Below are 12,452 nucleotides of genomic sequence, written 5' to 3' on the forward strand. Positions count from 1 at the left end.
AGACGAAAATGGTCAATCCATACATTGAGAGAAGGACATACCCTCTGCGTGACGGATCTCGAGATCGTCCTGCACGCTCTTGAAATCTTCGTCACCGTCCGCATCCTCAAAATGTTCCTCTGTGTCGTGGCTGTACTCATAATCCTGGTACCCCAAACAACTTGTCACCTGATAAGGTTGCTGAATATGCACTGCTGTTACACCAACATATGGTCCCACTGGAACATGCTGAAAGAGAGGAGCTCACATCATCTGTCCGGTCGCCACCATCTCCATCTTCTGAAGGATCCGAGAGAAGCACTTCTTCATCACTGCATTGCGACGCCACAAACGAGAGTCAGACAAAAATTGTCAACTCACGGCAATCCTGCACGTTTTCTGTGCAGGAAAGACTCGATCGATACACAGATACGAAGCCAGCGGCTAAGATATTTCAATACAGTCCAATCGTGCAAGTACTAGATACAAGCTGTAAAGATGTCGGGTGCTGCAGCGCCATGCAACCCACCTGTCCTCATAATGATCGTGCAAACCTGCGACCACATTACACAATATCATTTAACAGGCATGCTTTTGCATCGTTGCCAGGACATGGCGTAAAAACCAACGTAGTCACAATGCAAATTCTCACCGTGGTTCACTTCGCTGTGAACGGTCGCCATGGTGTCCGAGTTAGATCAACAACAATTAACAAGGTTGATTGCTTCAAAAGTTTCCCAGGATATCCCAAGGAAGCCGCCGGAATATGTGCACATTGCTGTCGCTGGGGGCCTGGGCAGGCTATCCAAGCCTCATCCACGTCGTGAGTCACCGCTCGCGTAACTCAGCGCCCGGCTGCTGGGCCTCTGTCTCAACTTCGAGAATTGTGAGCACTTCTCAACATTCTCAACGTTGTTGGTCTCATCGATGGTAGTTGTATTGTAGTTTATAGCCAGCATTCACACTTTGTGAAGGTCTGATCAGTTCGCGCACAATAGCAGCACCCACTAATAGCAGGGATCCTTGCAACAAAGATCTGGCGTTTCGCAGCCGTGGTTCTGTCTGATTGGATCTGATTGAATAATCGTAAGTGTCAGTATCACAAGTAGCATAAGTACTACGAAGCCTGCGAGCTGAGGCTGCTGCAGCTATTGTGAGCCCACCTGTGATAAGGTGCTAAGGAAATGGGGGCTAAACGGACCAAGGCGGAAGACAATCGGAAGCCCAAACATTCTAGGGATGCAAACAGACCTGCCAAGGGCGCAAAAGAACAGCGAGATGCATCCACGGTAAGCTTTGATACGTGCCACCCCATTGTAGGCGCGACGCCTCTTCGTTATCTGACTGTAAACTCTATCTCTTGGGTTGGGGAGGCTTTGAGTTCGTTTACGAGTGGCATTAATGCTTGGTGCAGGTTCGCCGCCTCAAGATGTACAGCAAGACTGCCAAGCGTGACAAGAAGGGAAAGATTTTGCACCAGGTAAGACCTCGGTAGATTCTTGACATGGGATGCTCTTGCTTTCCAAGCACAAGAATGTATGCCACCTCGCCGTGGCAATCTAGCGGCAGCTCCTGTTGCTCTCAGTTGCTGAACAGTGGTTGGATCATTTTCTTGTTCTCGGCTGAACGAAGGTCCTCGATGTGAACAATCGAAAACTCACCAAAATTCAGATCCTGAAGCTCATCCTCTCTTTGTGTCCACACAGGAGTTTCAATCAAAGGTGCTGCCTCAAACAAGGATCCAGCCAGACCGCCGCTGGTTTGGCAACACCCGCGTCATCGGCCAGAAACAGCTGGAGCAGTTCCGCGATGAAATGAGCGCCAAGGTGTTCTTTTCTGCCTCTGCCTTTGTCTGAATGGGATTGCATCAAAGCTTGCTGTGGAACAGGGGGAAACTGTGTGGGACTGTGCAACATACATGCAATTGTTACATTCCTGCAAAAAACAGACTTAAAGCGTCCTGCACAGTGAGACTTTTTGTACGCAGAGGGCAGCATGGGGGGTACCTGTGAGTACACTAAGCTGAGGGTTCCATTGTGTGCAGGTGAATGACTCATACACCGTGCTCCTGCGCGAGAAGAAGCTTCCGCTGGCTCTGCTGGAGGATCCTGAGGCGGCTGCAAAGACCGGCCGCAAGGCGGCGCGCGCGAGCCTCACAGCCGCGCACCCATTCGCGACCACCTTTGGCGCCAAGCAGACGCGCAAGCGGCCCAAGCTGGCAGCCGAGACATACGGCGACCTCGTTGGCAGCGCAGCCCAGACCAGCGCCAAGTGCGAGCTGTTGCCCTCCTATTCCTTGCTCTGCCATCATCAGTCTGGTTTTCCTGACTATTACAGTATGTGCCCATTAATGTGGTCACGTGACATTCTCCATCTTTACCATTTGGGGGTTGGCGCAGGCTGCCGAACTGTGCGATTTGCAGATTTGGTTAGTCTTTGGCAATGCTTGAAGTGACTGACATTGTGGTGTGGTCTGTGACTAGCTTTCATTGCTGGGTGCAGATATGATGAGAAGGTGGAGGGCGAGGCAGAGGGGGAGTTTGAGGGGACCAGGATAGCCGCCAGGGAGAAGCTGTTTGACAAGGGGCAGTCCAAGCGCATCTGGGGCGAGCTCTACAAGGTCATCGACTCTTCCGACGTCGTCGTGCAGGCACGCTCCTCCTTTCGGCTCTCCTCAATCTTGCAGTCTTGCTCTGCAGGTAGTGAGGCTCCTCAGAATGTAGGGTCTTTCTGGCAGCAACAGCACACAACGTGTCACCTTTACCTCGACGTGCTCTACTCTACATATCTCTTTTTTAGACCTGCAGGGCATCCTCTCTTGTAGCAGCTGACCTGCATTGACGACCTTCCATGGTATGGCCTTGTGCAATGGGAAATTTACATCCAATTACTTCTTTGGTGTCGGCTCTGACAAAGTTCTCCGTCGTTTGATGGGGCTGCATGTGCGCACAGGTGCTTGATGCTCGGGACCCGCTGGGCACGCGCTGCACATATCTGGAGCAGCACCTGAAGAAGAACGCGCGGCACAAGCACATGCTGCTGTTGCTCAATAAGTGCGACCTGGTGAGTGCGCCTCACTGTAGCAGCTCATGGAACATCCCTGGGACACCCTGTTTGAACTACTAAGACGCTTTTTATCCAGACCCCAGGCTTGAACTGTGGCATTCAAGGCTGAGGCGTAGTCGACATAAAGATTGCTTGAAGAGCGCTGCTGATAATGCATGTTATCACATAAAGCCAGATGTGGGTGTTTCAGGTCTGTAGAAGCGCTACTCAGAGTGTAATCTGCTCTTTGTGCTTCGCAGGTGCCGGCATGGGTGACGAAGCGATGGTTGAAGCATCTCAGTGCAGACTTCCCCACGCTGGCTTTCCACGCCAGCATCACCAACCCCTTTGGCAAGGGCAGCTTGCTAAGCCTGCTGCGCCAGCTGTCGCGCCTGCGGTCCGACAAGAAGTTCATCTCTGTCGGCTTTGTGGGCTACCCCAACGTTGGCAAATCCTCTGTCATCAACACCCTCCGCACCAAGAAGGTGATTGGCATGTGCTTGAAGCTGAAAACTTTTTATCTGACTTTTGATGATGGATTACATGTTTTGCTGCAAATGTTGGACCTTGCAAGTGGGAGAAGGTTTGCTTTGTGTTGTTCCTAGGCAGATCGTATGAGGCCATCTGCGCAGCCTTTGCTGAGCTTGAATTATGTAGTCAGAGTGAGGTTTGCTTGACGCATTGTGTGTGCTGGTGGACAGGTGTGCAAGGTGGCACCGGTGCCAGGTGAGACAAAGGTGTGGCAGTACATCACACTGATGAAGCGCATCTTCCTCATCGACTGCCCCGGAGTCGTCTACAACAAGACAGACGACTCCGAGACGGACGCTGTTCTCAAGGGCGTAGTGCGCGTGGAGAACCTGGTGAGCCAGAGTTCTTGGCTTCAGCTTTTGTGGTTACTTCCAATCTGTAATCGGCCTTCCCTGTAAGAGTGAGAGTGTGCAGGCAGGCACCTCTGGTGTTTTTGAACATTTATTGCATTGCTTCTTATGGACTGTTGGCTTGTTGATTGTTTATCAGGAGGCTGGCAAAGGAGTTCTGTTGATACTAAAAACTGCATATTATGTTTTGCTGCAGGCTGATGCCACGGAACACATCAAAGCAGTCATTGACCGGATCAAACCCGAGTATCTGGTGCGCATGCTGCACGCTACATCCCAAATTGCAACTTGCGTTTTCTGGTTGGCCTCTTGTGTTGTGTAATCTCGCTTTTTGCATCTGTGGTGCTCGAGAAAAAAGGAACAGACTCATATTAATCAGCTGCATCAGACCTCAAAGACTGCTCTCAAAAGGGGTTGTCTACCATGCTTGTGTCAGCGTCTGGGCAGTTGGAGAAGGCGTGCTTATATATTTCTCACTGTTTTTAATCTTGCATGCTGGTGCTCAATTGTTGCATCCTGTTTCTGCAGCGGCGGGCGTACAAGGTGCGCACCTGGACGGACGCGGAGGACTTTTTGACCAAGCTGGCGCAGGCGAGCGGCAAACTCATGCGCGGCGGCGAGCCCGACCTCAACACCGCCGCCAAGATGGTGCTCTACGACTGGCAGCGCGGCAAGATCCCCTTCTTCCGGCTGCCGCCCGACTACCTGCCCGATCCGCCTGCGCTGCCCGCTGCCGGCCGGGACGCTGACGTGGCTGCCAGCCCAGCTGCTGACGCGGCCGCAGGCGCTGCGGCGGTGGCAGGCCCTTCAGATGACCAGGTGATCCTGATTTACCAGCCTATGTACTAGGTATGGTATCACACCTGTAGGATCAGGCGCTCTGGCGGCCGATGATGACTCACATTGTCCGTACCATCTGATGCACCCTGAAGACATCCATTCGTGGAATCTCGTTAGCCTGAGGCCCCAGAGCTGCCATATTGGTTTATGTGTTCCTCTTTTACCCGAAGCTTCATTGTGTCTATCCATATGGCATCAATTCAAATCGCAACTTGTGATTAGTGCTGCACATTGAACATGCTTCCTCTCCAATACATATTTTCAGCTGTGAACTGTTCCTTGTCGGAAAGTCCCATGCATCTCAACCACCAGGCTGTATGCTATCAACAGCAGCTCGGCAAGGTGATGCAGAGAGCAACCGTTGCGCCCCTCGAACCTGGCACTCTTTTGTGCCAGGGTGTTCTGCACCCCTCACTTCACGTGTTGGGATGCAGCCAGAGGAGCGCGCACATTTTCCGCCACAATATCCAGTCCTACAATCGCATGAGCCGTGCGTTGTCATGTCTTACGGTGATGTGGCAAGTGCTAACTTGTTGGAAGCTGCATGTGCAGGGTCCTGCAGCAGCAACACAGGAGCCAAATGATGCTGAGGCGCGAGCGGCAGCTGAAGCGGAGGCGGCGACGCGCGCGGCTGCGCAGGGGATGGCTGAGCGGCAGCGGCGCATTCCTGTGCGCGAGGGCTTCTACCTGCCGGAGGACGCTGAAGCAGACGGCGGGGCAGCAGCAGCCGCCTCGGAAGGTATGTAGATAACAGCTGCTGCACACTTGTTTTGAAATGTCTTGTCAGGCAGATGTCTGCTCCTTTGACTTTGCGCACTTGCTGGCATAAGATATATCAGTCGTGCACATGGGCAGACAAAAAAAAGGGTATTTATACCTGCAGCCAGGCTTTCTGGATGGGAGCTGCAGAGTATTGAGAGTGTTTATGTTCGCAATGCAGGCGATGCTGACAGCGATGCCGTGTCATCCGATGAAGAGAATGCAGACGAGGGCTCTGATGCCCAAGAAGAAATCGAGGACGCAGAAGATGAGGGGGATGCATCCGCTGAGGTGCGCTGACTCACTGTCCATGTTGCCCAACTTTATTTTTTGCATGTTGTGGTGCTTGCGTGTGTTGGTAAACTAAACGCACAATAGCAATTTTGTGACTTATGCTCGCAACAGAAGTTGAGATCATGGTCGGTTTTTGTGGTGCAACAGAGGAGTCAGGAAGCTGGGGCGTCTGGTGATGATGATGACAGCGACGCAGATAGTGATGGCTACGGTGAAGAGGGGCTTTCGTGGGAAGCAGTCATGGAGAGCCTAGAGGTGCGGGGACTCGTCTGGGGTCTTGTTCTTGCATTCGCTTTCGTTGGAAGTCTCAATATGTGCTGAATGTATTCCCTGATGTGTGATGCCCTGGTGCAGGTGGCAAAGAAGCCTGATGAGAAAGCTGAGCAGGAACAAATACCAGCAGTTGTACCAGAGAAAGGTAGGAAGAGTAAGAAGCGCAAGAAGATGGCTCGATGAGACATGGTGTACAGCTGTACACTGCTGAGTCGTCACAATGCATGGTGTAATGGTCAGGAGATTAACATTTTGTCTGTCAATGTATATTAGAATGCATGAAATTGCATAATTCTTAGAGAGGAGTGATTCAGAGCACATGTGTTGCTGTGACACTGTCACTGTGACAGCATTGATTGCGCACTGTTGCGGAGCCAATTCAATTGCGCTGTATTAAGATATTTGCCAAAGATACATTTTGGTGCATGAAGGAGCGATGTACTTGAAAGACTAGAAACATTCTTGTGCATTTACATGCGCCAGGCAGGAAAAAAACTATTTCCCCAAAGCAATCGCCATTTTCCTTTGCAATGATCTGATCCCAGCATCCATATGCATGCAGTGCTATCATGCTCCACCCTCAGGGCCATGGCAGCCCTGTTTCAGGTGTGGCAGTCATATGTCTGCATGGCATGGGATGAGCCGTATCAGTCAATCTCCAACGTCCTCATAGCGGCACTTTGTGAGCCTCTAGAAGGGCCACAGGATGTAGGGCCCCATCACGAACAAAGTAGCCACTGCCCCTTTCGAGACATAGCTGATGACCTTCTGCAAGGCCCACACAGAGCTGAATGTCAGCAAATCTTCCAAGCAGGCTAAAGCTGTGAGCAGATACATTTACTGTGGTGCAGGACACCGCAATTTCTGTTTGTGATTAGCACGATTTGCAGGTCATGCTGATGGTTCACCTTTCGGATGCCCAGGTCGACCTCAGGGTCGTTGATGGCCTGCATGCCAGTTCCATCCACGTCCCAAACGCCGGCCTGCAGGATACAAGAGTCCTTTCAAATACCTTCATACAATCTGTTGAGAGAGAGAGTCTCAGAATTCATGCTAAACAACAAGCTCCTGCCCTGGGACTTTGCCCTGGGACTTGAATAGGAAGATCTGAATCTCAGAATGCACTGTGCTGCACAGTCCCCACCAGCACTGCAAAGTCTGCAGAGAGCAAACCTGCATGTCTGTATCTGCATTGGTATTCTTGCAGGCCTCATGTGAAGATCTCATATATCCAGGTGGTGTGATGTGGGGCGCACCAGGGCTATGGATCAGAGGCCAGAGACGCCAGATGCAATCTCTGCCGCGCCAAGGAAGAAGGGAAGCAGCAGCCATGCACGCTCCAGTGGGTGCGCGTGCAACTTTGCTGCTGTGAACATCGCCAGAATCGTCACCCCCTGCACCACATCACAGGCATGTAAATAAGGATGAAGAGCCTCTGCATTCTGCGTTCCCGTCAGAGCACATGCTGACATGGAGGAACTATATCTCTGATGTGACCTCCTTTTCAACATTCGCCATCCCTGGAGAGTGTTTCCATTGGTCCTGGTCATGACGAGGGGGGCATTTCCAAAACAATACATATAGCAGCAACATCAGACTGTCTGCAGCTCCCAGCCAGATGATAGGTCCATGCTTGGATGATGCTCATTGCACAAGTCACACACGGGTGCTCCGTGTTTTCAAAGCTCGAAACGAAGCTCACCGACAGTACGCTCCCAAGGATAATCCTGCGTTTGCGCTCAGGAGGATCGATGTTCACCAAGTCTTTGGCTGCAGCTGCGTATGCCCTTTGTTTGTCCTCCTCAGAGGGCTGCACAAGAGAAAGCCAGCGTCAAACCTGCCCCTGGCTCTTTGTGTCTCTTGAAGACAATTGACAAGACCCTTACATTGTGAGCGCACATGTGAAGGGCTGAAGAGTGCCATGCCTGGAGCCTGTGTAATTTGCAAACATACCTTTGGCAGGTCCTTGCGCAGTGGCCATGTTATGCCAAAAACATCTTTGTAGCCCTCGTTAGGCTTGAAGAACACCTGCACTCAAGCACCACAAGCAACGCTGCAGGCAGCTTTCCTCTGTAGTATTGGCAGTGATGATCCAAGCAGATCCGAAAATTAACGATCATCTACCTCCCACAACAAGGCAGTACATTCTATGGCGAAGATGAAAAAGCACCTCCTCACCTTCCAAAGCTCTGTGACCTTTTCGGATGGCCAGGTCACTTCATTGTCTCCTTTCAACTCCTTAGTCCTGCACATGAAAGAACGGTTCAATTCATTGAAAAATGTGTTGCACAACTTCTGAGACAAGCAAAAGCACTTTTGACAACGGGAAGCTGTCGATGGCATCGAGGCACGGCCAGATCACCTGTCTCCTAGGAAATCTTCCAGCTGTGTATTGGTCTCCAGGCCAGCATCGTATGCCCACTGAGAAATTTTCTTTCCTACATCAATACCGGGGGTGTCGTTCTTCTGGGAGCGCGCTCGCCAACTAGATGGCGCGGGCTTCCTCTTTCCTGTAATGCATTTTGGTACTAGAGGACGACTGCTGCCGTTCAAATGTATCCTTGAATACAGCGATGTCATTATCCTTCACTCTTTCCTTACAGTACTGACCCAATGTCCAATTGGAGAATTTTTGCCCATCCCTGCCCTGTCGAAATTCGGAATTTTGGGCGACGTGGCCTGCTCCGAGGAGGCCGAACCAAAAATAGATACGCCTAAATGCAACTTTTCGAACTCCGCTTCCTGTTGCTCTGATATATTTGGGCTTGGGTATCAAGGAGTAGAGATATACAATCACTTTCAGTCGGGTCCACGCCATAGCCCTCCTCAAAATCCGACACAGATCACTTGATCTGCAAGAAGCGATCTTTCATCAATCCGGCCATTTACACAATCCTTCACAATTTTCGAGCGGTAGAAGCTTTTATATGATGAATGGGACCTGCAAACTGGGAGGGAGGACAGCTGGTTCGCCTTGCCTACTATTGCAGCAGGGGAGGAGTGGACCTTTTTGTGCGAGCCAGCGAGGGAGGCAAGTTCTGAGGCCAGTATGCAGGGCAACAAAACCTCTCAGAGCTCCTGGATCAGAATCAAATTTCACAGGATTGCCCTCAAAGAAGGAGGACATCCCCATAACATCCCCGACCAGCTCCAGCAAGGAGATGCAGGTACTGGACCATCAGAATGTTTGAAAAACTGTATTATCTTGTTTACCATTGTTCCCTGTATCTCCTATATAAACCCTGATTACTGCTCTGTTGAATTCAGCTGCAGTTCTACTACTGGGATGCATGTGGTGCTTCTGTACTTGACTAAGGTGCAGCTTGGCATCTGATGCAGGAACATCTGGATCTGGTTCGGTCAGATTTCCAGTACGTCTTCAAGGACATCATGGACCTAGAACACTTTGAGGAGCGCATGTTCTTCAGCGATCCCATCAGCAAGTTCACTTTTTTCAGAGGTCAGGCATGCACCAGTATGGCAGTGTGCCCCATCTGAGTAGCTGCAATTGCAAGTGGCTGATCTGCTGAAGTGATGCTGTATTGCAGGGTACCAATTTAACGTACAATTTCTGCGATATTTTCTGGCGCCTATTTATGAGCTGCATGAGGTCAGACAGGTGCGTCAATTGCACCCGTTGTGGCCAGATCCTCAGCTGCACTCTGACTGCACAATGACAGAGTATTTGTTGCAGCTTCAGCTGCTGCCAAGTGCATAGTCTTGTAGACACTTGTTGAGCTGCACAAAGATTCAGAGCTGAGTCCTGTGTCAGTCTAGAGGCTTTTGAGTGCAGAGGGTCTGTAATAAGGGTGTTGAGCAGCAAAAAGCACTCTTGTTGGAATCACAGAAGTGCATGAGAGTGTGACTGCCTGTTCAGGCTGGGGAGAATGCTATTCTGGTGAAGTGGAGCTGGACAATGAACTTCTGGTGGAACAGATACAACCCCTTCAAATTTATCTGGGACCCGCGCCTTGTCTTCTCCGGCTTCACAGTACTGGGCTTTAACCCAGACACAGGTGCTGTCAAATACGCTCAAGCCCACTGATAATTTGTTGGCAGTTGTGTGTACCTTTCCCTTTCGCATGTGCGCCATGCATGCATGCCAAAGTGCTAGAGCATGAGTACCCGCACACATGCACAGTAACAATTGGTTGCGCACAGGAAAGTGGAACAAGCACATCGATGGATGGGACTGCTTGGAAGACCAGGAGTTCTTCAGCATCGAGGGATTTGCCTTTGTGCTCCGTCAAATGCTGCAAGTGTCCAAGCCACCGAACAGGCTGACCCCAGAGTTCTGCATCCTGAAGAAATACAAGGACTGGGAGATCCGCAGGTTTGACCAGCCGCAGCATTTGGTAATAAAAGCACTGCCAGTCTTTTGCCCCTGGCACAGGTATTGTAATAGAAACTTACTGTTTTCTTTATGCAGGTACAAGCCTTTCCTCGTCGCTGAAGTGTCAGCAGATGCGGCTTCTGAAACGGAGGCTGAGGAAACCTTGCGAGAATATTTGCGCGGACAGAACAGCTTGGATCTGGCCTTGGAGCGCACAACGCCTCTCTTCAGGGAAAGTTCTGGGGAGCTCTACTTCATGCTGCCGGGCTACCAGGTATGTTGTGTTGTCGCTGCTTTGTGGGGGTTGGGGGCCATTGGTTGGCAGCTGTGACATTAGAAGACCTGCCATTCTATGCAGAGGAGCAACTGCAGTACTGTGGTACACTTTGGTACATCAACCGGTGGGCGGAAATCGGGGACTACTAAGTAGGTGGGAGGTAATTTAGTGTCATGCCAATCAAGCACCAGGCATTCATATAGGTCTGTTGGTCTAGTTTCAAATCCTTCTTGTCAGTAGCATCTGAGCCCTCATTTCTTCAATACTGACAAGTGTGTCTGTTGTGCTGCCAGGAAGTGGAGGAGGCGCCGTCCCCCACAAACAAAGCCGTGAAGCTGCGCATGCATCCGGGCGGCTGGTTTGCCGCAGGTGAGTGCATTAGATACTCATTATAGGGAGAGGCTGGTACTGCTGTCCTGCTTATCAACACAAGCAATGCGCTGCAGATGAACACAAAGAACAGTCGCTAGTGTGCACACTGCCCAGAGTTGTCTGCTGAAATTAGTTGTGAGCCGGCTTCAGGCCGAGAACAATAATATGTTCATGCAGGACTGTGTGGCGGCGTGCTATCTGACAAGGACGTTGAGAGGCAAGCTGAATTTATCAGGGCACAGGCAAAGTGCGAGGGGAGCAACCCTATTGGGGACGCATGGTTACATGCGCGCTACAATGAGCCTAAGTGGCCGCGGGGCCCCTTTCGCAGGAATGATATCATGTTGCAGCTTGAAGAGAGCAGCATTGAGCTTTGGCGTGGTGTACCCTGGAAATTCATTGACAGAATAGTTGCTCTGAAGGTCTAGGAATTTTGTTCAAGAAGATGGTAAGATTGGGAGACCATCCTGATAGGTTGTCTTGGTCACTGTCGAATCTTTGAGATGGACCGACTTCAGCACAACATATTTGAGGGAGGGTCATGCTTTGGCTTTTCAAAGCAAATATATCTAGATAGACTGTATATAACAATGCATTTAAACGCGAGTATGATCACCTTTGCAGGAGTTGTCGCAATGTCTTGCATTGCTTCTGCAGATATCGTAATTGTTGGAATCATCTATGATGATTTTGAATGTACACTGCCTGGAATTTGCTGCCGTATGTCACAACATTTCAATTAATACCAGCCAAGCTCATGTGCACGTCATGTCACAGCCGCACATGCTTCGCATGAAATAACGCACCCATGCGGACATCAAAAACGAAAAAACCCTGTGGCCCTCGGAATCGAATCCGTGACCTTTCGCATACAATACACTGCGCAGTCAACAACCCCCAAGCACAGTTGACATTTTACAGCTCTTTTAGGGTGTAGGGTTGTGCTTATTTTTTAGGGTAATTTTGGTTTTAGGGTTTAGGGTTTAGGGTGTAGGGTGTAGGGTTCAGGGGTCAGGGTTCAGGGTTCAGGGTTCAGGGTTTAGGGTTTAGGGTTTAAGGTTTAGGTTCAGGGTTAAGGGTTTAGGGTTAGGGGTTAGGGGTTAGGGGTTAGGGTTCAGGGATTAGGGTTTAGGGTTTAGGGTTTAGGGTTTAGGGTTTAGGGTTTAGGGTTTAGGGTTTAGGGTTTAGGGTTTAGGGTTTAGGGTTTAGGGTTTAGGGTTTAGGGTTTAGGGTTTAGGGTTTAGGGTTTAGGGTTTAGGGTTTAGGGTTTAGGGTTTAGGGTTTAGGGTTTAGGGTTTAGGGTTTAGGGTTTAGGGTTTAGGGTTTAGGGTTTAGGGTTTAGGGTTTAGGGTTTAGGGTTTAGGGTTTAGGGTTTAGGGTTTAGGGTTTAGGGTTTAGG

At 50.4% G+C, this 12,452-nt stretch overlaps 3 protein-coding genes across 3 annotated transcripts; 2 read left to right on the forward strand and 1 right to left on the reverse strand.

Annotated features, from left to right (window-relative positions):
- Positions 1 to 1,187: 1,187 nt before the first annotated feature.
- COCSUDRAFT_3077 (NGP1NT-domain-containing protein) lies at positions 1,188 to 4,607 on the forward strand (the record flags this gene model as incomplete). Its single annotated transcript, XM_005652306.1, has 10 exons — positions 1,188 to 1,268; positions 1,394 to 1,459; positions 1,686 to 1,805; positions 2,024 to 2,250; positions 2,482 to 2,623; positions 2,932 to 3,042; positions 3,285 to 3,509; positions 3,726 to 3,887; positions 4,102 to 4,158; positions 4,434 to 4,607. Coding segments are annotated over 10 exons (1,365 nt in total), but the record flags the coding sequence as incomplete, so codon positions are not given.
- Positions 4,608 to 6,761: 2,154 nt separating this feature from the next.
- COCSUDRAFT_55800 (hypothetical protein) lies at positions 6,762 to 8,324 on the reverse strand (the record flags this gene model as incomplete). The annotated part of the gene is made up of 6 exons (XM_005652307.1): positions 6,762 to 6,839; positions 6,980 to 7,054; positions 7,355 to 7,465; positions 7,774 to 7,881; positions 8,025 to 8,099; positions 8,250 to 8,324. The coding sequence occupies 6 exons, from the start codon at positions 8,322 to 8,324 to the stop codon at positions 6,762 to 6,764; spliced, it is 522 nt and encodes a 173-aa protein (XP_005652364.1).
- A 1,080-nt stretch (positions 8,325 to 9,404) lies between these two features.
- On the forward strand, positions 9,405 to 11,217 carry COCSUDRAFT_55801 (hypothetical protein; the record flags this gene model as incomplete). The annotated part of the gene is made up of 7 exons (XM_005652308.1): positions 9,405 to 9,531; positions 9,620 to 9,690; positions 9,949 to 10,087; positions 10,233 to 10,404; positions 10,501 to 10,678; positions 10,975 to 11,050; positions 11,204 to 11,217. 7 exons carry the CDS (start codon positions 9,405 to 9,407, stop codon positions 11,215 to 11,217), a joined length of 777 nt encoding a protein of 258 aa, XP_005652365.1.
- Between the last annotated feature and the right edge of the window lie 1,235 nt (positions 11,218 to 12,452).

The sequence above is a fragment of the Coccomyxa subellipsoidea genome (genome assembly GCF_000258705.1).
Source record: "Coccomyxa subellipsoidea C-169, whole genome shotgun sequence".
NCBI classification, from domain to species: Eukaryota; Viridiplantae; Chlorophyta; class Trebouxiophyceae; family Coccomyxaceae; genus Coccomyxa; species Coccomyxa subellipsoidea.